The sequence below is a fragment of the Archocentrus centrarchus genome, chromosome 11, assembly GCF_007364275.1.
Source record: "Archocentrus centrarchus isolate MPI-CPG fArcCen1 chromosome 11, fArcCen1, whole genome shotgun sequence".
Classification (NCBI taxonomy): domain Eukaryota; kingdom Metazoa; phylum Chordata; class Actinopteri; order Cichliformes; family Cichlidae; genus Archocentrus; species Archocentrus centrarchus.
Window position 1 is genome coordinate 9,482,188 of NC_044356.1, and position 27,815 is coordinate 9,510,002.

The following is a 27,815-nucleotide window of genomic DNA, read 5'->3' on the forward strand; positions in this document are numbered from 1 at the left end:
AAGCTCCATCAGCTTCATCTAGCTCTCTGTGGTTTGTTGATTTGATTGGATGAAAGTAGCCAGTTAGACAGTGAAAAACAGATGGTTCATCCAAATACCTGGTAGATATATTTTGAAAGAGCACCTGCCCTGAAACACTCTCCCAGATGCTGTCTTTGTAACAAAGCGTCTGGCACATCGGGTCAGAGATGCACTTCAGCTTGTTAAGTGATGATGTAACAAAGTAGCACAAAAGAAATAACTGTACAGATGCTGATGAAGCAAATATATATATTTTCCTGTTAGCAACCAAGCAAGAAATGGCGCTTCTGCCCCTCTCATCGAATTCTTCCCACAGGTTTAAATTTGGGATTCTTTGAGTATCGCGTCTCTGTCACTATCACATGCCCGGCTAGCAAGTTAGCAGCTACCCTGCCATATGCAGCAGCTTTGCCGAGCTTCTTTAACCAAATATTTTGCAAAGATAAGCAGATTAATTTTGCTGACCAGAGCTCTGTGCTGCCACAGAAACAGACGCACCCGTAATGAACCACAGTAACTGAGTTTTTAGAGTTAAACCACTGAATATTAACTTTATTTGTCATGAGCATCTTAGAAAAACCACATCCTCAGGGTCTGGATATGCAGTTGCATCCCACTCTAGCCAGCAGTGACACGACGGGCTGGATAAGAGCGTGTGTCGCAGACCTGCAGCGGTGATGACAGATGGCTGTCCCTGTCACTGCGCGTCCCCATCATTCGGCCCCTGCTCACCTCAGGGCCATGACGGGGTCTCTCCAGCTGAGCTGTCACCTCTCGTATATTGCTTCCTGGTGGCACCATCCCCTGTCCCATCCCATCCCATCTCAGGCTTTCCTTATTCTGGCTAAATATACCCACTTCCTCACCACCCGCTGGCCCCCCCTTCTCCACTCTCACCAAACCACCTCTATCAGAAGCTTTGACCTACTTCGCTCTCTCCTCCTCCTTTTCCTCTCTCTTTTCTCATCCTGCTTCCTCCTCCTCCTTCTGTACTGCAACACTCACCTGGCTCTCGTTGCCATCCGCATTTTTAAATCCCTGCAGTATTTTAACCTGCACATGCAGCACTTTGACGAAAGATATACAATTTCACATATTCACACTCCACAGCTTTATATTGCAGGACATCTCAGCTCTTTGTCACCTCGCTCTCTTCATATATGTGTTCACCTTCACCTTGTGCCACTCACCTTCTTCCTTCCACCAGCTTTGACCTTCATACTTTAATATACTTTCATCTAAATCATCGCCACGTCTCAGGAGACCTGCTGCCTTTATTCTCTGCCTGTCCTCTCCTGTCTGACCCATCCCACCATCTTTCCCGTCCTTGTAAATGAGTGTTGTGGCCTCTTGTTGTTTGGACTCTAATGCAGCACAGGCAGCACAGGTACTCGTGTTGGGTAAACATTTATTTATTTCATCATTTGAAATAATTTACTTCATCTCTCAGGATCATCCTGATTTTGTTCCCTTATAGGAGGAGGCTGACCCAGAGGGTTTAGCCCCCATAAAAACTGCCTCCAGACCCCGAGGAGGGGGCCAGTTTTTTTAGGCACCGACAGACTTGTGAGCCTGGTTGTGTTTGAAGGAGTAAACCATGAAAGCCCACTTTTAATAACTGCAACCAAAAAGGTTCCGCCTCCCTTGGCCTCTCCTCCACAGCCACCCTGGGTACCAGGCTACCTCGCTACGCTGTCCCACTCTGCATCAGTCAGAGATGGAAAGGAGCACATCAAATGAAGGAACACACAAAAAAGACAATAAAGAAATAAATCAATGAGATGCAGTGAAAGGCTGGGACTTTGAGCAGATATGGAAATGCACTTAGTCTGTTATGCAAGTATACTAGTAATTAATAATGATGATAATATTTATTTACAGCAGTAATAATAATATAATAACAGCAGTAACCAGTAGCAGTAAAAACATGGAAATCAGAGAAAAGTAATAACAAGACAGAAGAAATGTGTTATAAAGTATAAATAAATGAATGGTTGGGACTTTGAGTGATCAAGGATATGTACTTATTAAGGTATGTGTGCACATACATAATCAGGTGAAGTCTGTTTTCTCGTAGACTTCTATAACACTGGAAGTCTTTTTGCAGGCTTACGGTGCTTCCACGTTAAGTAAAATTCAGGTGGGAATCTTAATTATCGTTAATGATAAATTAAAAAACAATTATAAGGTAATGGGCATAAGCTCTCCATGCCACAGAAGGTTTGAGAACCAGCAAATCCTCCACCACTCAGATGGTTCTGACAGTCAGCATGTACGCGTGTCCTTTTGTGAGACGCTGAACCCCAAACCGCCTCCAGTGTGTAATTATTGTGAGTGTGGATTGGAGTTTAAAGCCCTTTAAGTGGATGATAAGAGTAGAAAAGTACATAGAATTGTATTTATTTATTTTTACTTTTAACTATAGGGGAGTGTTTTTGTGCACTCTTGTGTTGGTGCTTTCACTGATTTTAAAGCTCCTTCACTACCGCTTACACGTACAGTCCAACAGAAAGGATGGACTTTTCAAGTCAGAGATGCATCCACACTGTGCGTTATATTGTAACACTGTGAATGAGAGGGAGAGGTTTATATGAGGCAACGCTTACACTACAGCAGGCTCATACCCCGGGGCTGGACGGCTTATGTAACTGTGCCTTACAATGTGCCCATGACCTCCCACTGATGCCTCATCAAAACCAACTGAGCAGTTTGGAAAAAAAGGCAGATTAGTTTGTAGACAGGTCTTTTTTATCTGAACATGAGCCATGGGGGGAATTTGACCATGTTCCTAATTTGTAAATTGACTAAGCAGCATGACTCCTGCTCTAATCCTTTGCCGGAGGTCTTTGAGTCATTAGTAGCGCAGAGTGGAGTTAACCACAGTGACCCTTTGAGTGGCAGACACTCCTTAAACTCTATTTTTGTCGGATCGTCTTGCAAATATAGCATCCTGATTGTTTTTGTAGCACACCACTTTACTCCAAGTGCTCTTCAGTGGGGCCTCCCTCTCATTACTAAATAATTATCCTCATATTACTTCCTCTACGTCCATTGCAGATATTCCGTCGAGGGCTTTTTGGACAAGAACAAGGACCTGCTCTTCCAAGATTTCAAGCGTCTTATGTACAACAGGTGCCAAACACAAGCATCACTGAAACTTTTTCCCGGCAACATAATGCTCTTGACAGTTCAATAACTGGGTCATGTGTATACATGAGTTTCTTCTTCACTCTGTCTGCACGTCCCTCCTCTGCTAACCCAGTTGATGGTGTCCTTTATTTACTCTTTTACCCCCTTTTCTTGCTTTTCACAGTGCCAACACAGTCCTAAAGGAGATGTGGCCAGATGGTCAGCTGAGCATCACAGAGGTCACCAAGCGGCCTTTGACTGCTGCCACCCTGTTCAAGAACTCCATTGTGGCTTTGGTTGATAAACTGGGCTGCAAGGTCAGTAGTTTCTAGTTGTTATTGACTTCCTCTTTTTTTTACCCTTAACCTCTGGGGGAGGCTGTGGATGTATTTTCAGCGAATTCATGCATGTTTAAAGCCCGGAAAGCCAAAGAGTAGTAAATGAAGAAGCAGTACAGATGTGAAAAAAGGGATTTCTGGGCCATACCATTGCTTTATATCGTTCTTAAGCTGATTCTTTTAACCACTACCCCTTTAAATGAGCTATTGACATAAAACATGACTAATACCAGAGTTAACCCATTCACTACCCTAAAGCTACACTGTATGGACAAAAGCATTGGGCCACACAGTCTCTTAATCTTTGAATTTAGGTGTTTTTGGTCACATTGCCACAGGTTTATAAAATCAAGCACCTAGCCATGCAGTCTGCCTTTATGAACATTTGTAAAAGAGAGGATCGTTCTAAAGCGCTCGCTGAATTCGAGTGTGGTACTGTAAATAGGATGCCTCGGCTGCAACAAGCCAGTTTTTTACATTTCTTCCCTCCTACATATTCCCCCACAACTCTTAAGTGTTGTTACTGGAAAGTGGAAGCATTTAGGAACGTGGTCACTGAGTCCTGAGGACCATAGTACATGAAAGTTTAAAAAAAAAAAAAAATTAAAAGTAACACTTTGCTGATTCAATAACTACAGAGCTCCACGCTGTATGCCAGGAGCTTCATGGCATGGGTTTCCATGGCCAAGCAGCTACTGTAGGTGTATTGTGCTGGTGGCCCAATACTGTTGGTGGCAGCTATCTCACCAGTAACCACTGGTTAGCCTATCTTGTTAGCTTTAGATGAGTTCAGGGTTCTAACCAGAAAAAATTTCACAAGCAACACAGTCCCAGCTGTTGCATTCAGGGACCGTGGGAACTGGAAATGTCTTTACCGCATCATCGCTATTCTATATGTATTTGATTGGTTTTGAAAGATAACATGCTTATGTGAATACACGACTCGAATCTCAGAGGAAAAAATGTGATCTTGACAGATTTGCACAGCATTTTAAGTCCGTGTTGGAGATTTCCCATGCTCTCAAAGTAAAGCAGAAGATCTGCCAGACTGAGCGGCGGGAGTGTTAGACCGGAGCTCTAGTCACCATGGCCTCGTCTTCACCCGAAAAAAAAAAAATCAAAGTGCAAAAAAAAACTTGAATATGAAAAATAGCTTTGAATTTTTTTTTTCCAGTTTCACTTTCTTTTTTTTCAGTTGCAAAACTTTTTTTTTCCTCTTTTAATTTTTTTTGGGTTCAAAATAATTTTTCTGTTTCAAAAATTTTTTTTATTTTTTAACAAACTTTATGGCCCCAATTTAGCTCCATACAGATGCATTAAAATGTAGTTTTATTAAAAGCCCCTAAACAGCTGTAGCTGAATCATTTAGTTTAGGTTTAGCTTTAACTAAAGCTAAGTGGCTATGCCTATCTCACCAGTTAAAATTCTGCCAGTTTAACTATTGAGTTCCTGTAAGCTTGTTAGCTTCAAAGGAGTTTAGTTTTCCTTTGTCATGATTGGATTTAGCTGCTGCCTGATTTAGCTATGTAGAATGACTGTCACATTAGCTTTACAGCCAGCCTAAAATTTTATGGTTTGCATTTCTTTTGCATGCTGTTTTCAGAAATATAACACGCTTCTTTAAACAGACTTGAAAACTTGAGTCCGGTGCAACATTTATTTTGGTTTTTCCTCTGTGCTTTGATTTTGTAGGACAGGGACTGAAGTCGAATCAATGCTCTGAAAACTGATTTGTTGATATTTTTGTGTCAGAGTTTGTGTTTAGTGCCAGCGTAGATCATCTCCCCAGTTTACTCTGCCGTCTGTACTGATGCTCTGCACCAGTTATAGGCGGCTCTGGTCCCTGTAAGCCTGCATGACTCACAGACTATTCTCAGACTGCCAGTGTGTTTGTGTGATGTCTCTTTGGATGGTGCATAACATTTACATGTATACATAGCACTCTGCTTCTTATGGTGTCAGAGAGTAGCAGTTTTCTAGGTTATCCTCATCCTTTCTGGCTTTCTGTGGAGTTTGGAAGTTGGTGAGGAGGAGAAGGAGGTGGAGGTGGTGCAAAAAGTATGCACCTCACCTCTCCTGGCCTCGTCTCACTGACTGAAGTCTGACATTTCCTGCAGTTATTTTGGGATAGCCTGCTGCCGGGCAGCTGTAGCATCCCGCCACGATGTGGCTAAGATGAAATGAAAGTAAACTCCCATGGCTGAAGGTTGTTTCTTTAGGTCATGTTCAAAGAGCAGACAGTTTTCTTCAGCAGCTGTGCTGAAGCACCTGTGTTGAGGCTTTCCACCTTATTTCCTCCCAGCCCTCATTTTCTGACATTTTCTTAAACTGCTGCCGAACTAATGCAGAAGGATCTGTGTTTGTATCAGAGAGTGCTCCGTCTTATTTGTGTTTAATGGACAAATCAGTGAAAACACAGTAGCCTCAGTTAGTGTCCCTCAGCTGTAACAGTCAGGATTCAGGCATACAGCCATGCCTCATCTGATGTGCCACTCTGTGTGCTGTTAGTGAGTAGCTGTGTGGGGCTGGGCTGTTGTGAGGCCCAGCTGCTCACTGTGGCGTCTGTTGACGCATTCTGCAAGTCTGAATAAGGTCACTGAACTCAGTTTGCCAGCTTTGCAGCTCGTCTGTGGCTCAGTGACAGTTTACAAGCTGAGTTCAGTTTATTTACTTGCACGGTGATGATCGCAGCAGTGACGAGAACGTTGAGAAAATCAAAGACCTACTCAAGTTTGTGCAGATGATAAAGTCCTAGTTACCAGTTACCAGTGATACACATAACAGCTGAACAGCTTGTTCTGTTTGCAGGAACCATACTACGTGCGATGTGTAAAGCCCAACGAAATGAAGTCATCAGTGCTGTTTGATGACGCCCGCTGCCAGCACCAGGTGGCCTACCTCGGCCTGCTGGAGAACGTGAGGGTACGCAGGGCCGGTTTCGCCTACAGGCAGCCCTACGCTCGATTCCTGCAGAGGTAATACGACATGTTTACTGTGTAGAGAAACAAAGTTTCAGCTTTTACTTTTTTAAACTTTCTCTGTTTTACCTCTGCAGCAGCTGAGTATAACACCACAAGTACAATATGTACCAAAGAAAGAAAAACTAGACATGTAATTTTATATTCTTTGGAGCAAAACATTTCCTATATGCAAAACAAAGCTTCTCCAGACCCTGAAAAGACACCATACATTTATGTGAATGAGCCCTCTGACAGGCCGGTGACCTGTCTAGGGTGTACCCTGCCCCTCGCCCTATGAAAGCTGGGATAGGCTCCATCCCCCCACAACCCTGGATGGAAGTATTACTCAAGAGATTTAGACTGTTGGTGCCTCTTTAAATAAAACCTAACATGACTAAAAATATTTTCATATTTAAGGCGTGCTCAAAGATGGATAACAAAACTAAACACCTTAATTAAATTGGGTTGCTGTCGTACACTATATAAAAGATGGACATAGCCACCATGCCTTCACCCATTGGTTACTGAAGTCATGAATTCTTTGGAGTCGCCATGTTGGACAAGTCGTTATCTAATTTTCTCATTTCTAACTCTAACAGTGAGCATACTGTCTATCAAGAGGGAGAAGGGCTGCTTAAATATTCCATTCTGCAGTAATAATGGACATTTCGTTTTATTCAGTATGACCTGCAGCTGTTGACTGAGCCAAAAAAAGTCATCACATCATAAGAGAGCAGAGGAGCTGTTTTCCCATAGGATGCAAGTCTTTTTGCAGAGGAGTCGCCCCCTGCTGGCAGTTCAAATGAATTCAGGTTTAAGGCTCTTTGGCTTCACTTTTCAGATCTTACGTCCATCTTGCGTACTGTCTGTGGTTGCTGTTCCCTTCAGGTTTGTCTTTTTGTGTAGTGCAGCACCACTTTGAGCACCCCGGGTATTTTAGGATAAAAGCCCTGTTCTGACCAGCTGCTGGCTCTCCTCCACTGGGTCAAAATAGCAACGCTTCAACTTGAATTCCATTTTTGGGAAGAGGAGGAAGTCGCAATGAGCCAAATACGGAGTCTAGGGAGGGTGGTGAGGCTCAGTTGTTTTGGTGCTACCTATAAACTCCTGAGTTTTTGCCTTAACAACCTCTCAGCAGGTGCACGATGGCGAATGTCAGACGGTAAAAGTTATGAAATTGCCATTTTCACTAAATATATGAGCTATACACTTGACTCCTAAATTGGCTGATAATACCCTAAATTAAGATGTCCTCCCTGGATGTCAAAGAAGGACTCTGCATTAACATTCTGACCCTGGGGTGAAAATTTATGTGCACATTCCTGTAAATGTCAAAATCACAGTGACAGTGATCCTTCTGCTGCTCCTGATTCTGATGCATCAGGAACTGTGGGCTCTTTATCAGGGAACTACACTCGGGTTCCTGGGTGGTAGAAACGGTGACGATCATTGACATTAAAGTCGGGTCAAGTTAAATTTTCTCTCTGTGCAAGTTTGAGGTCTGCAGCACACACGCAAGGGATCCAAACAGGACCTTTCAGGGCCAATTAAAGTGTTTAATTAGTGCTGGAAATAGTCTAGATTTGAACAAGAACATAACTTTGAACAATACTCCTCATCTCTGATTCTTGTTGAATGTTGTTCAGGTATAAAATGACGTGTGAGTACACCTGGCCAAACCACCTGATGGGATCAGATAGGGAGGCCGTGGAGGCCATCGTCACCCAGCACGGCTTCCAGGACGACGTGGCGTACGGCCACACGAAGCTGTTTGTGCGAACGCCGCGCTCTCTCTTCACCCTGGAGCAGGAGAGAGCCACCCTCATCCCCATCCTGGTGCTTTTCCTGCAGAAGGTCAGACATGAGAGTGTCACCGTCCTCCACAGCTGATGTAATGTTATATACCTGCGTGTGACGTTGATTATTTGACATCGAATTCAGTGTCAGGAACAGCTCAGGTAGTGTGCTAATCACCCACAATGTTCTCTCCACCAGGCTTCAGGGTTTCAGAGCAGACGCTGCAGTTTGTCTCAGCCTCATGAATATGTGGCTCTCGGTTATGTTTGACTGAGATTCATCTGCCAGCATGAATCCTAATTTCCTGTAACAATAATTGGGATAATTAATGCGATCCAGAGCACAGCTGCATTAAAGTCAATTACTTTGCTTGCTCAATGAAATACCCTTCTCTTTTCTCTCTTCTCTGACCTACTTTAACGATTGTAGAGAAGTATGGATCTGTTACTGGAGGAAAAGTTTGCCTTCGGCACTGTGAGATATGGAGACAATAATTCTTCTCTTGTTTTGTGTCTTTAACATGCCCATTTTTATCAAACCCAACCCACAGGTGTGGCGTGGGGCTCTAGCTCGTACAAGGTGCCGGCGGATGAGGGCCATCTACGCCATCATGGGCTGCTATAAGCGCTACAAGGTCAAGGCGCACTTCTGGGAGGTGGAGGGGAGGTTTTCTAATGTGCGAACCATGGCTGACTACGGGAAGAGCGTGGAGTGGCCGAAGCCACCTGCAGCGCTGTCCCAGTTTCACAAGATCACAGTCATGCTGCATCGCAGGTCAGAGCCCACAGATGGAAACTTACACCCCATAAAATTATGCAACTCTGGTCTGTGAAATACTGAAGATATTTTACATTACACACACTGTAAGTGAAGTTATATCGGAGAAATCCAGTTGTACTGAACAGAAGCAGAAATCAGGTTCCAACATGGAAGTAAAATCCTCAAAGAAATAGTCTGACAGTTTGCCAAGTACAGTCATGGTAAAAAAAAGAGTTACACTCTTAAACTCTAAGGTTTTACCTGTCACGACATAATAAAAATCACCTGGTCCTTTCAGGTCTTAAACTGAGGTACAAACAATCTCAGATGCACATGAAAACTAAGCACATCCTTCCTGCTTCCAGAGGAATTAAGAGGACTTTGTTGCCACCCACCTGCCACTTGAAGCAGCCGTGTTTCTCATAACTGTAGCCTTCATAAAAACGGATGCGGTTTCATACACTCCATGTTGGGTATTATCAGATGGTGGTCTTTGGGGACTGACGTGACTTCTTGAGCCAGATTTAGAAAATGCATCTTTGGGGATTTTCACCTTCGTTTCTCATCTCCGGAAGTCGCTGCTCCGATGTGAGACACTTTAGACACTTTAACAGTTTAAACAAAAAAGATGTAACTTTTTAATTAGTGGATTCGTTTTAGAGGTTAATAAAGGATTAACATTCAGGGGTATTGATAAACAGGCCTTCCCACTCGTTTACAGCTGTTTTGTTAAGCTAAGCTAACTGACTGAAGGCTAAAGCCTGGATGCACAGATGTGAGAGTGGTTCCTCTGATCCACTTCAAACTTGGTGGATGTGTTTCTGGGGGCCTGAGTAAGTACAGCTCCTGGTTTGAATAAGTGGTTCTTATAGTTTAGCTGAAAGTTGTTGTGTTAGCAGTGTTTCCCATACAGTGACTGCTCCCTGTGCACACTGTCTGTGCAGTGGAGCTCAGAGCTCCCCCTCTTCTCTACCTTTTCTCTTTTCTTTCTTCCTCCCTCTCGTTCATCTTCACTTTATAAAGTAAATTAAAATCTGGTTTCCTTTAATGCACATAAGTTGAAATCAACTCATTTCTTCAGGTCACTAAATTCTCAGCCTCTACAGAAGGAGTGTTTGGGTGTGTTTGAACAACAACAATAAGTTTTGGCACCACAGATAAATTCTATTTTTATCCTTCGCTGACTGACTTACAGATGTTCCTCCTACTGTACTCGTCTTTCTTTGCGCCTTTGAAGTAATATCCACCCTCATAGCGTGCTGTCTCCTTCTCATCCCTTGGCGTCAGGTGGTGGGCGAGGCAGATTGTGAAGAACATCCCGCCGTCTGACATGCTGGAGGTTCGGGCCAAGGTGGCAGCTCTGTCCGCTCTGAGCGGAGAGAGGAAAGACTGGGGAGTCAGCCGAGCCTGGGAGAGGGACTACCTGGCAAATGTAAGAATCACAGCATGTACGCAGCAAATTGTACAAGTATACGAAAACTAAATTTAAGAACCGAAAGAAACATGAAAACAGAGTCAGCAGCCATTTGCAGCCACATCATTTAAAATGATCTTGAATTTGAGATGAGCTCCTCAAGATTTAGGCCTCAGTCACACAGGCCACACTGGCTGGTGACAACTTTTAGTTGGAGGAGGAAAATGTGCAACCAGTTGCCAAGTGGTTGCTGCAGCCTGCTGGCTGTTGCCAGGTGTAATCAGTCACTGGAAAAGCAGGACATGATTTTAAAATAAAAAAACACATTTCTTTAAAAACAGTGAACATCTAATGATAAATAATATTAGATATAAAACATCTAATGATAAATAATATTAGATATAAAAAAAAAGTTAAAGTGCTTTGTAGGTAAACATTTTTAATAGTTTTCAGTGTTTTATATTTTCTACTTGTTTTTTTTTAACTTCTTTACTTTCCAAAACAGCAGAATGTCTTCAGTGCACATGACCCCGTTCAGTACAAACAGCTCAGCTGAATGTTTTGCAGCCCACTGGCAGGAAATTTTCACATGAATTTGTCACGGTTGGGGGAAAAAAAAAAGGCTTGAATGATCTGCTGTGTATAGGATCGTGTTTTGTTGTGAATGTATACTGCGCATGTGACGTGCCTCGGGCTGCGGAGCATGACCAGAGCAGGATGCGGCTCGTGAACACAGCGTTGCTTTGATGAGCCCTACAGTTGCTTCATTTAGCAGCTAATCCGAGGTTGTTTTCTGACTTTAAAGATGCCTTCAGGGAGCGTGACTGCCCGAGAGTCCTGAGTCATTCCCCTCGCTGGTTTATCAGCCGGCCCCTGACTCTCTGGCCTCCTTTATGGGACCTAAGTTCATGTGATTGTATTTAATTCCGTGATGACCTTATTGATTAGTACATGCATTGTGGCATTCAGCCAGCCTGAATCCTGACTTGCCTGTGGTTGAACTTCACTGAGATCAAGGAGATCATGTCCAGTCTCAGACCTACAAAAGGTGCCTAAACTTGCCTAAATTTCACATTGCTGATATGAGCTGTGTTTGGACACAGTGATTTTCTCCCACACGGACCACTGAATAATGACCTGACGCATCCACAGCTGATTGATTTTAGCTCCTTTAAGTTTCAAGTCAAATGTATCAAAGCAGTAACGAGTCTTAGTTTCCTGGTTATACACAGACTGTATATAAAAGATGCAGGCGTTCTCCAGGTCTAAAAGGTGACGCTAATGCAAAATGCTATAAACTTTAAACAGTCAGAGCGGCCGACTCCTGATGTCTGACTGTGTAGGAGCTCATGGAGAAATGACCCCACTTCTCACAAGATCTGTGACCTCACAGATGTTTTCCTGATGTAAATTATTTTAAATAACTCATTTGAGTTACAAAAACTGCTGTATGTATTTCAGTGAGATCTTCACTTGTCACATCCAGTTTCAACACCAAGATGAGATGGCCAAAGTACTGAAGTCGAGTCTTGTATATTCTGAGATTTTGAATGAGCGTTATTCACAGATCAGAATGTTTCAATTATAACTGATTATTATGAAGTTCGTGCTTCATGCAGGTCGGTTGAAGGGCAGTATTGTCATTAAATCAGGAAACTGTTGGTAGAAGCTTGGAAACACACCAGAGTATCGGTGTACTGCGTACTATTGAGATTTCCCTCTGGAACTGAGGAACCTGGCAGATATTTTAAAATCCTCAGACTAAAGTTTGGGCACCGCGCCCGCATACTTCTTGCCTCCAACACCAACTGTAATATAAGGGTACGCCTATAATAATATCTGTGGAAAATACATCCTTTACCTTCTGACATCATTCTTTTGACTACACTGTCAGACAAATGCTCCTCTCAGTCAGTTTGTGGCATGGCTGCTGCAGTTTTTGCCTCCATCACCTTATAAAACACAAACCAACGGGCGGTCACGGAGCCTCGTGGTTCACACTCAGCGCTCGTTTGAAGTAGGCTAAGTTTCTCTCATAAGGGATATTTGGTTTCAAAGTTGCTCTTTAGGCTTTCACGGCATCATGTTAGCACACACTCAGACTAAGGGATGCTGACGTCTTTGGTCCAACTGAAGCCATCAGGCAGTTAGCTTTCACTGTACTCCCAGCTGCTTTTTTGTCTCCTCTTTCCTTTAGTTGGTGTATAGTCTGCGCTGGTGGTTAGTTGTGGTTTGAATGACAGAAGAAAGTGACCTGTTTTCCCCTCTTCTTAGCCTCCCTGCTGTCAGTCAGGGCCTTTGATGTGCCACGCTCTCATAATAAAGCTCAAACAGACTGCGGTCTGCTTTGATAGAAGAGATTTTTCTAAGTAAAATTAATGTGCAGAAAGTTCTGACACTGAGAGCGAATTAATTTAGATGTTTTTCTGCATTAATGCCAAATCAACGCATCGTTGTCGCACCTGAATTCTCTCAGCGCTCACCATCTGGGAACCACTGCTTCAGGCTTTGTGCCGGATTTTAATGCACGTAAAATAGATTGTCAGAGAAATGGTAAAGAAATGACTGTGATGGCTGCACTTTAAAGGAGGACGATTGTAACATGCTGTTAGATTTGCTACCGACTGTATTTCTCATCAGCTTCGGTCCCTCTCAAACAGCATGGCAAACTCCGTGTCTGGTAACAGCAGCCCGGGGCCTCGAGCTTTGATCCGCTGCTCATGGAATTAAAGCGATATAAAGGCTGAAACAGGTCACCTAGAGTTTTGTGACTAAATGTATTCTTATGCCATCTGTACTGTAGCTGGTGGCCTCAGCCGGCCTCCTGAAATAATACTGGTCTTTTATTTCCGCAGGTTCTAGACTGCCCTCAGACCAGCTCCAGCTTCATCCGAATTTCCAAAGAGCTGAGGAACAAAGACAAGTACAATCAGGTCCTCTTCTCAGGCTTCTGTAGGAAGGTACAGTGTGTGGGGAAAGAACACAGGGAAATGGAAATGTCTGTTTTGTAGCCACAAGGAGTTTTTCCTGCTGCTTCCTTTTAGCTTTGGGATGTTTTTCTCATTCACTGCCCCCCCCGTGCTTCCTCTCTTTTGTACCAGCTCACCTTTCAATATTTCATGTCCCACCAGTGAACACAGCCTTCTCAGGAAGTAATCTCAGGATCAATCGTGAAAGGAACTGAACTATGATTTCAGTCCTCAAGTTCCTTTAGCCTTGAAGAAGCCCTGCTTATTATTTTACCTCATGCTGAACTTCTTATCGTCTCCCCTGGGATATTAATGGCCACACTTTCCATATCAGCGGCTGAACAGAGAGAGGGCTTCCACTAAGTTACGAGTGGAGCTTATATTTAAAGCTACGTAGCCTTTGATACAGGGAACTGAAGCAACCTCCGACTGACAGACCCACCACAGTCTTTTTTTTTGTGTGTTGCTTCTTTGTCGCTCCACCAGGAAAACATATTTTTGAGCTGAAATAACTGAAAAGATCCTGCAAGACTCTTTACAGAAAATAGAAAATGAACAAACGTGTTAAAGCATTTTTCTTTCTCCTCTGCTCTCGCAGGTGAACAGGTTCAACAGAAGCACAGATCGGGGCCTGCTCATCACAGACAAGTACATCTACAAACTAGAGCCAAAGAAACAGTACAAGGTTCTAAAGAAGCTTCCTTTAGATGCTGTAAGTACTCACACGGGAGAACGTGCACTCTGAATGCAAGCTCGCACACACTCATTTGCAAGCAGGGAAGAAATCCCTTCCGACCTTCACTGCTACTATTTTCAGATTCACTTTACTGTCTTTGTCCTTGTTTGTCTTACTGAGCTTTCATGTGGCATCAGAATGACTGGCAAGAGATTTCCTGCTGTTGTACAAGCTGCAGATTTGTTAATCATAATGCATTTGACTAGTGGTACAAATTCACTATCGTGCATCATTTTTGTGGCTCAAATTAAATTATAACTGGACAGCACGTCGGTGCATTGTTGGCACTGTTGCCTCACGGTAAAAAGGTTTGAATTCACCGGCCAACAGGGTTCTTTCTGTGCAGAGTTTGCATGTTCTCCTTGTGCCTGCATCGGTTCTCTCCAGCTGCTCCGGCTTCCTCCCACAGTCCAAAGACATGCACGTTAGGTTAACTGGTGATTCTAAATTAGCCGTAGCTCTAAAGGCCTCTTGCCTTGTGACAGTTGGGATAGACTCCACCCCCCCTGCACTGTACTGTATACAGTACGTATATGCAAATGTAAAAACAGCTAATCGTGCTCTCTGTTAATACAGCTCATGTTTTGTGGCCCCGTTCACAACCATTTAGTGACCAAATCAGTTGACAGATTTTTTTTTTATTTATTATAACCACCACTGAAGACACATGCATTTGCTTTCTTTATTACAAAGTATGATATAAGTGAGGGTCTGATTGGACCACTATTACATCTCATTACATCCATATCTGGCTGTGTGTGTGTTGCTTTATTAAGGCTTGAAAATCAGGACCTGCTACTCATCCCAACATTTATGCTGGTGTATTTTAAAGTCTCGCCTTTAACACGTCTTTGCAGCAAAGCAGAGCCGAAGTATTGAAGCAGCAACTAAGATAGCAAGAGATTAGCCGAACACAGACCTGTCGAATCAGATCGAGGGTTGCCAGGTGTGCTGGAAATATACGACTGGAAACTTGGATACATCTTGTTTACTTGGAGAAACTTCAAAAATGGGAGATTTAACAAGCCGGAGTATTAACAGGCTTTTGCTGTTGTATCTCGACCAGTTTTACCCGTGAAAATAACATGAATGTTTTGATCATGTTTGTCAGGCAAATCCTTCAAGGAACGTAAACAAAAAAATGGTTTGTAGGTTTTTGACCTTACAGTGAGGTACAAACACAAAAGACTCTCCCTAACAGCTTATGAATGTGAGTCAGACTTTTTGTGCTTTCTTCTGGCTGTCCTTTATTTCTTCCTCTGTCCCCTCAGTTGTACACACACACACACACACACACACACACACACACACACACACACACACACACACACACACACACCTTCCATCCTGTTTGACCCAGGTCATTGCCATCCATCAATAAGTACAAGAGCAATAAGAGGACTCACACAGAGAGAACACAGCCTTCCTTTTGCTCTCAGGGCTGGTGACCTTTAAGATTCATGAGGTTGTTGGTCAGTCAGTGTGTGTGTGTGTGTGTGTGTGTGTGTGTGTGTGTGTGTGTGTGTGTGTCTGTGTGTGTGTCTGTGTGTGTGTGTACATTAGGTTTTGTGGTCAACATGTGAGGCTGTGATCATGCTTGGGAGGCAGCTGCCAAGCTTAGCGTTAGATTTTCTGCCATATGGGGCGAACTTGGCTCATTTCGTGGCCTCAGCTGAGAAACTGGATCAGGAATCTCAAAGGGCCACTGGCTCTGCAGGGCACGAGGCTGAAAGTGTTTAATCTGATGCTTAAGTTCTCTTGAAATAACAGAAATCAGGATTTTCTTCTATAGCTTGATGTGCTGCTGCATGAAGCCTGGTGCTGGGAGATCGCCGGTCTATTGCAGGACTAACACTAAGACACACACACACAACCGTTCACGCTCTCTTTCACATCTACGGTCAATTTATTACATTCACCAGTTAACCTGACCCATGCATGTCTTTGGACTGTGGGAGAAAGCCAGAGTACCCAGTAAGAATCCGCTCAAGCACGGGGAGAACATGCAAGAAAGTACAATTACTGACATTGAAGTATAATTACTGCCTTGCCTTAAAGTATTCATCTGGCATTCGCACCAAAGCTGTAGCGCTTTGATATAAGATGTTTGATGACATTTTCATGCTATTTTGTTGTGATTTCTGCCACATTTAATGACATTTCTGTCATAATGTGTCATTGCTTGTTACTTCTTTTTACTAGTTTCTATATCAGTCCTCAAAAAAGTCATTAATTCCTCACCGTGGTGAATTTGAGAGACTTCGTGACTAAAATGGATCCCAAGAAAAGTTGGAGATTAACAGAGTGTGCAAGTGCCATCAGACTTTGCGAACACCTTCATGAGATGTAGTGAGTCAGCACAGCTGGACGTCCAGCAGTGGTTTTCGAGACAGAGGAGCGATGGAGAGAGAAGAAGAGAGAGAGAGAGCGCTCGCAAGATGCCAGAGGGTTAAAAACCATCATTATGCAGCAGTGAAGCGGCTAAAGATAGCTGGTGCCATTAGGCTCTGCGGCTCAGAATGAGGAATAGGAGTCTTATCCAGGTCAGAAACTCAGAATAAAGCGTTAAAGAAGCAGCGCACCTCTGTCACCCAGGTCACAGCTGAGGTCAAACCCTGAAGCATCTCTCTGCATAGCTGTGACTGGTTTGAGTTTGATTTACTGGCAGCTTATGTTTGCACAGGCTTCAAAACAAAGGCACACAAAACAACTGAGCTCAGTGATTTATGAAAATAAAGCTCTGCATCCACTTTGCATAAACTCCTTGTAAGGTTAACAGTTATTGGTTAAATAACTGATAGAAAGTTAATGAACAAGAATGCTAATAAATTGTTTATATTGGAGTATTGCTACAGTTTATAATGGCCATTAAACTCTGATTTGTTATGTAAAAGATAAACAAGTATTTATGACAGTCAAATATTCAACTTTGTGTACATAAAATCAAAGTAGGGACAATAAATCCAAAATCAATCAGGAGCAACAGAACAGGTATGACAGAAAACACAGGTGGCACGAATAAAGGTGGAGGAGGAAGAAGGGTGCATGGATGGAGAGAGAGAGAGAACAACAGAGAGGAAATAAAATTAACAGGAATACACGAGAATCAGTGATTTCAAAATAAAACAGGAAATGACTTCAACTGGAGGTTTCTTCCTGTTAAAAGGGAGTTTTTCCTTCCCACTGTCACCAAGTGCTGCTCATAGGGGGTCGTTTTGACTGTTGGGTTTTCTCTGTATTATTGTAGGGTCTTTACCTTACAGTATAAAGCACCTTGAGGCGGCTGTTTGTTGTGATTTGGCGCTATATAAATAAAATTGAATTGAATTGAACCACAACATCTCAACAGTTTTAGAGTATGGCATCTCTGAGGCTATAAAATGCTCCCATAGATTTTAATTCAGGATTTATTGAGGACCAGGTCTTTGTAACACCTCTTTTGAGTCAGTTCTGGTTGAATTTAGGTCAGATTTATCGGCCATGAAGAATCATCCTGAATCTGCTCGTGCTCCACATTGAACCTTTATCTGCTTTCTGCTTCACCTCAGTAACCGAGGCTTTCAAAGTAAATGCCACTAATATAAAACAGGTTTTTAAAATATCCAGGGGAGTTTTAATTAAATGTGTGACATTAATATTATAATTATAAATAGAATATTTTTAGTTTTTAGCTGCTGGATGGACAAAGTGTGCACCTGAATGATGATGTGTTGCATTGCGGTGCAGCCTAAGCTTGTTTTTCTGTTTTATGAAACTTTATAGACCAAACTAGACAATGAATTGAAAAAAAGATCATAAATTAGCTTTAAATCTAATCTGTCTTGTGTTATTTTAGGCCATATGGCCCTATGGATAAAGCCTAATACAGCAGGATTATTGATGTTTAAAAAAATGACTTCAAACTGAGGTCCTAAAGAGGATAACTTGGCAATTTGAGCACAGCTACTGCAAAGACAAGCTCTGCAGATATAATAAAACAAAGTAAAAAAATCTGTCATTTATTACATTTTTTTTTAGGGACACAGTAAATAACCTCACACTGCTAAATCAGCTGTGCTGCATCCCCTCCACTGAAGGGCAGGTTAAACCAGAGTTCATCAGTGCTGGGACATCCTGCACATTGTCCCGCTGGATTAACCTGTATGGCTGGAGGCCGTAAGAGGCTTAGTCCAGTCTGTCTCCCATTTGCTTTCTAAAAACCCACAAAACTTTGATTGTCTGCACGTCTCTCTTCGGGTTTAGTTTTTGACCTATATGGATATATTTCTTCTCTTTCTCTCTTCCTCTTTATTTGCACCCCGCCGCCCTCCTCTCTCTCTCAGTTGCTGTAAATCAGTACATTAATTCCAACTGGGTCACGGCTCATGACTTTCCTTTCACTGCATCCACACACGTGCACCTCCGGCTTACATATTCAGTGCAGAAATAATCCGCTGGTTTCATTTATGGCATTGATTTTTTATTTATTTATTTTTTTTATCCAAGATATGCTGCACTGGACTGTATTAAACTCACAGGTTTTATACATTAATCCTTGACACTGTTATACAAATGAATTTCCAATGCTGCAATCTGTGTCGCTGCATATTAAAGGTCAGCCTATAGGCAGGTCATGCATGCAGCTTTAGTGGAAGGAGGATACCCTCCTCCATATCCTTCACCTCTGATGAAAATACCATCAGAGGTGAAGGGTATGGAGGGCCCATAAGAAGGTATTTATTTATTTTAAAACAAATGCCTGCAGTATCTGTATGAAAACTGAGGAACAATGATACTAAAACAAATATTTGCATGCTTCACAGATGCTTCTTCACTTTAATTAGTACCAACAGCAGACCTTCAGCACTTACAAAGGTTATTTCTCTGTCAGTGAATCATAAAATACATTAAAAAAAAATCATGCAAGGCACGAGTTCAAGCTCGACTCTGACTAAGATCCGACTCTTTAACGTGTTCTTTGTCCACAGTTTACGGGACTAAGCGTGACTTCCGGGGTCGACCAGATGGTGGCGTTGCACACGTCCTCCCAGGATGACGTCCTGATGTGCCTGCAGCGAGGCGAGCTGTACCCGAACCAGGACCGAGTGGGCGAACTGGTGGGAGCGATGGTGGACCACTTCACACGGTCAGTTACAGACTTTTTACCTCACCCACCGATCATGTTGGTCTGTTTGCAGGATAACTCCGAAAATTATGAGCAGAATTCAATCAAAATTTCTGGAGTTGCTTCAATTTTGGTGCTGAGCTGGATCATGATCTGAATCCAGGAATTTTTTAAATGATCCTTTACTTTTGTGAGATAGGAACAATTTTCCTATCTCGAAAACTTCCTTCCCTGGGGGCCTCAGAACATATGATTTCCTTTTCAATTTCAATGGGCACCAAAACTTTTCAAAATTTAAAAAAATCCCATCTATTATCATAGGAAAAACTTTTCATCTATCACAGTGCAGTTTTAATTTTAAAATTAAATTACTCACAATAATGCAAAGTGAACTACAAACCCTACACAAAAATAGCATACACAAATAAACTGTATCCAGGCTATAGATGCCATGATCCGTTCATGTGAATCTAACTTTTTAAATAAAAATATAAAATCAAATTTTACAGTTTTTAAAAGCCAATAAAATTAATTTCTATGACAACATTAGTTGGGACGTACTGCAGTGTAGGACGTAGTAGCCCACAGAAAATTTGGGTTGGGCGAGGTGCACGCTCTACTTTCACCTTCCATTTGTATTGTTAGTACAAAGTAATTAGCTTGTAATACACACTACTGTCAGGGTAAAAGTACCAAATACCATCGGCTCTTATATCAAAATATGGAACTAGCAGAAAACATCTATTAGACCAGTTATATAATGTGCTATTATGCTTTTCCTTTTTTCTGACATAAATATGCTCTTATTTAGTGAATGCTTATATAAACCTCACCAAAGTCTGACATAATGAAGTCTGTGTATGTGCGAGTAACACCTGTCAACAAAAAGTTCATTCTTCACACTACTTTAAATGCGGTTTCATTTTTTTTTCTACTCTTGGCTCTTTATGATGTCAGTGAGAGTGGATCTCCAAACATAGTCAGACACACAACTGTAACTGTGAGCGCAGAAGCTCCGCCCACCTGCTTTTATAACCTTCTGTTTGTGAGGGGGCAACCAATCAGAAAAAAGCTGGGTGAATTGAGGGGCCCAACAAAAGATTAATGAGCATTATTTTGAACTTCTGAATCATGCAAAGCTACTCTAGTGGAGTCAAGGAATAAAGTGAATGGGCCTCATTTACTAACGGTGTGTACTCACAAATCTGTGTGTGAATCGTGTGTATGAACATTTCACACACTTGATTAATAAATATTTTCATAACTGAATTTGTTCGAACTTTAGGTACAAATTAGCCCCCCCCCCCCCCCCCCCCCCCCCACACACACACCCACACACACTCCACCCCCCCGACCCTGTGTACAAACAAATGACAGCCCAGCATCATTAGCAATTTAAACAGGTCTTTAAAATTAATTTTGATGTTAATATTACTACTGCTACTAACTTACAACAATTCTTATTTTTCTTATTACCTTTTGGTCATTATTCACAGTTTTCCAAAACACCTTAAGCCAAAAATGCTCAGAATTACAATTCAAAATTAAAGCCGCAAGCGGCGATGAGCGGGCCCTCGCACCCGGCGCGCGTCGACCCCTGGCGCGCTCCAGCCAAGCCGCGCGTCGACCCGTGGCACGCTCCAGCCGAACCGCGCTCGGAGGTTCTCGCAGACGAGAGAGTAGCTGGCTCACCCGGCTGCTGACAGCTCAGCAGGCTAGCCGTACTTCGCGTCGATCGTCTCCCGCTTCCACTAGGTGGCGTCGGTGAGTGCCCACTAATTAATATGTCACAATGCTTTATGTAATGCCTGCAGCCATCAATGAAAGTGTAATGACCATAGGATGATGAGTATCAGTGTCCTACTGATTTCCTGTTGCCACTAGGTGGCGTTATGAGTGTGAAACAAAGGTGATAGAGGGGTGTGTCAAGTCTCCCTTACCCTCCCATTAAGCCTGTGAAGTTTGAGGCAGATCGGACAATGTATGTCAGAGATGTAACAATTTGGTGCACTGTGGTATATGAGTAAAATCCCACATTTAGAGGGTTGCTACGGCAACACCGTTCAATATTCTACAAAACCATGAATATCTTTTGATGGGCTACTTGTGTAGATGATCTGGAGCCATTTTGGTGTGACTGGATGAAAAGCTGTAGTAGAAGATGATTCAAATAGCAGGCCTGAAAAATGTGACAAATGCTGCAAAAATGACACCTTAATTAGAACATGTCAGGCTTCCTGTTGGATTTCGGCTATCGGTCCAAGAGACTTTTTTGTACGTGTTAGGATGTTACTTCAGCATGCACGATTTCAGGTACACAGACCAAGCACTGCCCTGGGGCTGATGTTTAGAACCTATCTGGGCCTGAAATGGAAAAAAAGTCCAAATTCAGAGGGTTGCTACGGCAACACCGTTCAATATTCTACAAAACCATGAATATCTTTTGATGGGCTACTTGTGTGGATGATCTGGAGCCATTTTGGTCTCGGTGGGTCAAATGCCCTAGGAGGAGTTGAGGCAAAAAGGCCTGGAAAAGGCGAAAAATGCTGCAAAAATGACACTTTAAAGTGAACGTGGCTGACTTCCTGTTGTGTTTCGGCTATCGGTCCAAGAGACTTTTTTGTAGATGTTAGCATTTTACATCAGCAGGCACATTTTCAGGTACATAGAGAAAGCACAGCCCAGGGGCTGATGTTTAGAATCTCTGTGAATTTGAAATTGAAAAAAGTCCAAATTCAGAGGGTTGCCATGGCAACACCGTTCAATATTCTACAAAACCCTGAATAACTTTTGATGGGCTACTTGTGTAGATGATCTGGAGCCAATTTGGTGTCACTGGGTGAAATGCCCTAGGACAAGTTCGTTCAAATAGCAGGCGTGGAAATCGCAAAAATTGACACCTTCAATTGAAGATGGCCGACTTCCTGTAGGGTTTGGGGTATGGGTCCAAGAGACTTTTTTGTACGTCTTAGTATGTTACATGAGCATGTACATTTTCATACATGTAGATAAAACGTAGCTCCGGGGCTACTCAAAAAACTTGCTATTTTAAGATATTCCGAGCTGCCACTAGGCGGCGCTCTACCGTTTATGGACTTTATGCATATGAGTGTGTTCAGGACAGGGTGCTTATCACACCACTGAAGTTTGAGCCAGATTGGGCAAGTTGGCTTTGAGTTACAGCCATTTTTGTGTTCATGGCGAATCATCGAACTTTGCCGTCCCATAAGGGTCACGCCCTTTTGTCAAAAAGTCACAGTTTTGAAAACACAGTAAGTCCAACTTCTTAAGGCTTTCCAGGTGAAATTTGAGATGGTTCTGCTAAACCACCTTGGAGCTGGACCTCCAAGTGTAAAATATGACATTTCCTGTTCCCACTAGGTGGCGCTGCGACTGATATTAAATATTGTCATATGTATGTGTTCAGGGGGGCACCCTCATCCTACTGGAGAAGTTTGATGCACATTGGATCATGTAGGTATGAATGAGAGGCAATCAAAATTTCATGGCGAATGATCAAAGTTCAAAGGGGCATAAGGACCCCTCCCCCTTGGCAAAAACTCACCATTTTCGAGATTTAGATTCCCCTGGGGGTGTAGGTTAGACAAACCAAATATGAAGATGATAACGTCTAAAACCTCTGAGTTATTAGAAAAAGTGTGAGGGCTGCAAATCGCCAAATTTGCATAATTAATTCAAAATGGCGGACTTCCTGTTGGGTTTAGGGCATGGCTCCAAGAGGATTTTTTGTGCGCCTGGACATGATATACATGTGTATGAAGTTTCATTCATGTACGTGAAACACAGCGGTGGGGCTCCAGTTTAGGGGGCGCTAGCGAGCCATTTGGGCGCGCCCTTGCCCGAGCCCATTAAAATACTTAAATTTTCACCAGGTGTGACGCATGTGCAAAGTTTCATGAGTTTTTGAATATGATAAAGCCCCCAAAAAGCCAATTCATTTGCCTGAATAATAAAAAAAAAAAAAAAAAAAAAAAAAATAATAATAATTAAAGCCGCAAGCGGCGATGAGCGGGCCCTCGCACCCGGCGCGCGTCGACCCCTGGCGCGCTCCAGCCAAGCCGCGCGTCGACCCGTGGCACGCTCCAGCCGAACCGCGCTGGGAGGTTCTCGCAGACGAGAGAGTAGCTGGCTCACCCGGCTGTTGACAGCTCAGCAGGCTAGCCGTACTTCGCGTCGATCGTCTCCCGCTTCCAGTAGGTGGCGTCGGTGAGTGCCCACTAATTAATATGTCACAATGCTCTATGTAATGCCTGCAGCCATCAATGAAACTGTAATGACCATAGGATGATGAGTATCAGTGTCCTACTGATTTCCTGTTGCCACTAGGTGGCGTTACGAGTGTGAAACAAAGCTGATAGAGGGGTGTGTCCAGTCTCCCTTACCCTCCCATTAAGCCTGTGAAGTTTGAGGCAGATTGGACAATGTATGTCAGAGATGTAACAATTTGGTGCACTGTGGTATATGAGTAAAATCCCACATTTAGAGGGTTGCTACGGCAACACCGTGCAGTATTCTACAAAACCATGAATATCTTTTGATGGGCTACTTCTGTAGATGATCTGGAGCCATTTTGGTGTGACTGGATGAAAAGCTGTAGTAGAAGATGATTCAAATAGCAGGCCTGAAAAATGTGAAAAATGCTGCAAAAATGACACCTTAATTAGAACATGTCAGGCTTCCTGTTGGATTTCGGCTATCGGTCCAAGAGACTTTTTTGTACGTCTTAGGATGTTACTTCAGCATGCACGATTTCAGGTACACAGACCAAGCACTGCCCTGGGGCTGATGTTTAGAACCTATCTGGGCCTGAAATGGAAAAAAAGTCCAAATTCAGAGGGTTGCTACGGCAACACCGTTCAATATTCTACAAAACCATGAATATCTTTTGATGGGCTACTTGTGTGGATGATCTGGAGCCATTTTGGTCTCGGTGGGTGAAATGCCCTAGGAGGAGTTGAGGCAAAAAGGCCTGGAAAAGGCGAAAAATGCTGCAAAAATGACACTTTAAAGTGAACGTGGCTGACTTCCTGTTGTGTTTCGGCTATCGGTCCAAGAGACTTTTTTGTAGATGTTAGCATTTTACATCAGCAGGCACATTTTCAGGTACATAGAGAAAGCACAGCCCAGGGGCTGATGTTTAGAATCTCTGTGAATTTGAAATTGAAAAAAGTCCAAATTCAGAGGGTTGCCATGGCAACACCGTTCAATATTCTACAAAACCCTGAATAACTTTTGATGGGCTACTTGTGTAGATGATCTGGAGCCAATTTGGTGTCACTGGGTGAAATGCCCTAGGACAAGTTCGTTCAAATAGCAGGCGTGGAAATCGCAAAAATTGACACCTTCAATTGAAGATGGCCGACTTCCTGTAGGGTTTGGGGTATGGGTCCAAGAGACTTTTTTGTACGTCTTAGTATGTTACATGAGCATGTACATTTTCATACATGTAGATAAAACGTAGCTCCGGGGCTACTCAAAAAACTTGCTATTTTAAGATATTCCGAGCTGCCACTAGGCGGCGCTCTAACGTTTATGGACTTTATGCATATGAGTGTGTTCAGGGCAGCATGCTTATCACACCACTGAAGTTTGAGCCAGATTGGGCAAGTTGGCTTTGAGTTACAGCCATTTTTGTGTTCATGGCGAATCATCGAACTTTGCCGTCCCATAAGGGTCACGCCCTTTTGTCAAAAAGTCACAGTTTTGAAAACACAGTAAGTCCAACTTCTTAAGGCTTTCCAGGTGAAATTTGAGATGGTTCTGCTAAACCACCTTGGAGCTGGACCTCCAAGTGTAAAATATGACATTTCCTGTTCCCACTAGGTGGCGCTGCGACTGATATTAAATATTGTCATATGTATGTGTTCAGGGGGGCACCCTCATCCTACTGGAGAAGTTTGATGCACATTGGATCATGTAGGTATGAATGAGAGGCAATCAAAATTTCATGGCGAATGATCAAAGTTCAAAGGGGCATAAGGACCCCTCCCCCTTGGCAAAAACTCACCATTTTCGAGATTTAGATTCCCCTGGGGGTGTAGGTTAGACAAACCAAATATGAAGATGATAACGTCTAAAACCTCTGAGTTATTAGAAAAAGTGTGAGGGCTGCAAATCGCCAAATTTGCATAATTAATTCAAAATGGCGGACTTCCTGTTGGGTTTAGGGCATGGCTCCAAGAGGATTTTTTGTGCGCCTGGACATGATATACATGTGTATGAAGTTTCATTCATGTACGTGAAACACAGCGGTGGGGCTCCAGTTTAGGGGGCGCTAGCGAGCCATTTGGGCGCGCCCTTGCCCGAGCCCATTAAAATACTTAAATTTTCACCAGGTGTGACGCATGTGCAAAGTTTCATGAGTTTTTGAATATGATAAAGCCCCCAAAAAGCCAATTCATTTGCCTGAATAATAATAAAAATAATAATAATTAAAACCGCAAGCGGTGATATCGGGCCCTCGCACTCCGCGCGCGTCGACCTGTGGCGCTCGTCGACCCGTGCCGCACTCGGAGGTTTTGTGATCGTGATGGGTCTCTAGAAAGTTGAATTCTTTTATAGGAAAAGGTATCTTTTGCTCTCGGCATAGACGCAATGGAATATTTGGGGGTGTGGTCACGGCTCCAGCATGCAAAATAGGGCATGGGTCTGATTGACTTTTTTGATGGGCTGTTTGTCTAGATGATGTGGAGCCAATTTGGTCTCACTGGGTGAAATGCCCTAGGAGGAGTTCATTCAAATAGCAGGCCTGAAAATGGCAAAAATTGACACTTTCAATTGAAGATGCTGGACTTCCTGTAGGGTTTGGAGTATGGCTCCAAGAGACTTTTTTGTATGTCTTAGGATGTTACATGAGTGTGCAAAATTTCAGAGCTGTAGATAAAATGTAACTCAGGGGCTAGCTAAAAAACATGGTATATTATGATATTTAAAGCTGCCAGTAGGGGGCGCTCTAACGTTTATGGACTTTATGCATATCAATGTGTTCAGGGCAGGAGGCTTATCAAATAGATGAGGATTTTGTAAGGAATGGTGAAAGATATTTCATGTATTTCAGAGCAAAACTAATTCTGTGGACGGTCATACAAATTTTCATTTGCTTCTGTAGGGGGCGCTATTGCGCCTACAGTCTTGAATCTGTAGTTATGGATTCAGCCTGGGTGTGTACATGAGTGATTAAATTTTCAGCCTGATCAGACAAAGCATGTGCGAACAAGTGCACAAACAATTTTGGTGGTGAGGGAGAAAAACAAAGGCCAAATTTAATGGCCTGGTGTGACAAGGCCGTTTAATATTTTGTAAAGATTTCCACAATATTTGATGGGCTACTTGTGTAGATGATCTGGAGCCAATTTGGTGTCAGTGGGTGAAATGCCCTAGGACGAGTTCGTTCAAATAGCAGGCGTGGAAATCGCAAAAATTGACACCTTCAATTGAAGATGGCCGACTTCCTGTAGGGTTTGGGGTATGGGTCCAAGAGACTTTTTTGTACATCTTAGTATGTTACATGAGCCTGTACATTTTCATACATGTAGATAAAACGTAGCTCCGGGGCTACTCAAAAAACTTGCTATTTTAAGATATTCCGAGCTGCCACTAGGCGGCGCTCTACCGTTTATGGACTTTATGCATATGAGTGTGTTCAGGGCAGCATGCTTATCACACCACTGAAGTTTGAGCCAGATTGGGCAAGTTGGCTTTGAGTTACAGCCATTTTTGTGTTCATGGCGAATCATCGAACTTTGCCGTCCCATAAGGGTCACGCCCTTTTGTCAAAAACTCACAGTTTTGAAAACACAGTAAGTCCAACTTCTTAAGGCTTTCCAGGTGAAATTTGAGATGGTTCTGCTAAACCACCTTGGAGCTGGACCTCCAAGTGTAAAATATGACATTTCCTGTTCCCACTAGGTGGCGCTGCGACTGATATTAAATATTGTCATATGTATGTGTTCAGGGGGGCACCCTCATCCTACTGGAGAAGTTTGATGCACATTGGATCATGTAGGTATGAATGAGAGGCAATCAAAATTTCATGGCGAATGATCAAAGTTCAAAGGGGCATAAGGACCCCTCCCCCTTGGCAAAAACTCACCATTTTCGAGATTTAGATTCCCCTGGGGGTGTAGGTTAGACAAACCAAATATGAAGATGATAAGGTCTAAAACCTCTGAGTTATTAGAAAAAGTGTGAGGGCTGCAAATCGCCAAATTTGCATAATTAATTCAAAATGGCGGACTTCCTGTTGGGTTTAGGGCATGGCTCCAAGAGGATTTTTTGTGCGCCTGGACATGATATACATGTGTATGAAGTTTCATTCATGTACGTGAAACACAGCGGTGGGGCTCCAGTTTAGGGGGCGCTAGCGAGCCATTTGGGCGCGCCCTTGCCCGAGCCCATTAAAATACTTAAATTTTCACCAGGTGTGACGCATGTGCAAAGGTTCATGAGTTTTTGAATATGATAAAGCCCCCAAAAAGCCAATTCATTTGCCTGAATAATAATAATAATAATAATAAAAAAAAAAAAAAAAAAAATAATAATAATAAACGAAGCAATTAAAATAGGGC

General features: G+C 42.9%; 1 protein-coding gene across 1 annotated transcript in view; it reads left to right on the forward strand.

Moving 5' to 3' along the window:
- The window catches only part of myo1g (myosin IG), an 83,036-nt gene that overhangs the window by 18,239 nt on the left and 36,982 nt on the right, over nt 1-27,815 (forward strand). The window contains exons 13-21 of the mRNA XM_030740957.1: nt 3,079-3,153; nt 3,335-3,467; nt 6,297-6,463; nt 8,095-8,302; nt 8,796-9,019; nt 10,292-10,436; nt 13,274-13,378; nt 13,986-14,099; nt 19,091-19,248. Of these exons, the coding sequence (XP_030596817.1) occupies nt 3,079-3,153; nt 3,335-3,467; nt 6,297-6,463; nt 8,095-8,302; nt 8,796-9,019; nt 10,292-10,436; nt 13,274-13,378; nt 13,986-14,099; nt 19,091-19,248 (1,329 nt within the window). The remainder of the gene's footprint in view (nt 1-3,078; nt 3,154-3,334; nt 3,468-6,296; nt 6,464-8,094; nt 8,303-8,795; nt 9,020-10,291; nt 10,437-13,273; nt 13,379-13,985; nt 14,100-19,090; nt 19,249-27,815) is intronic.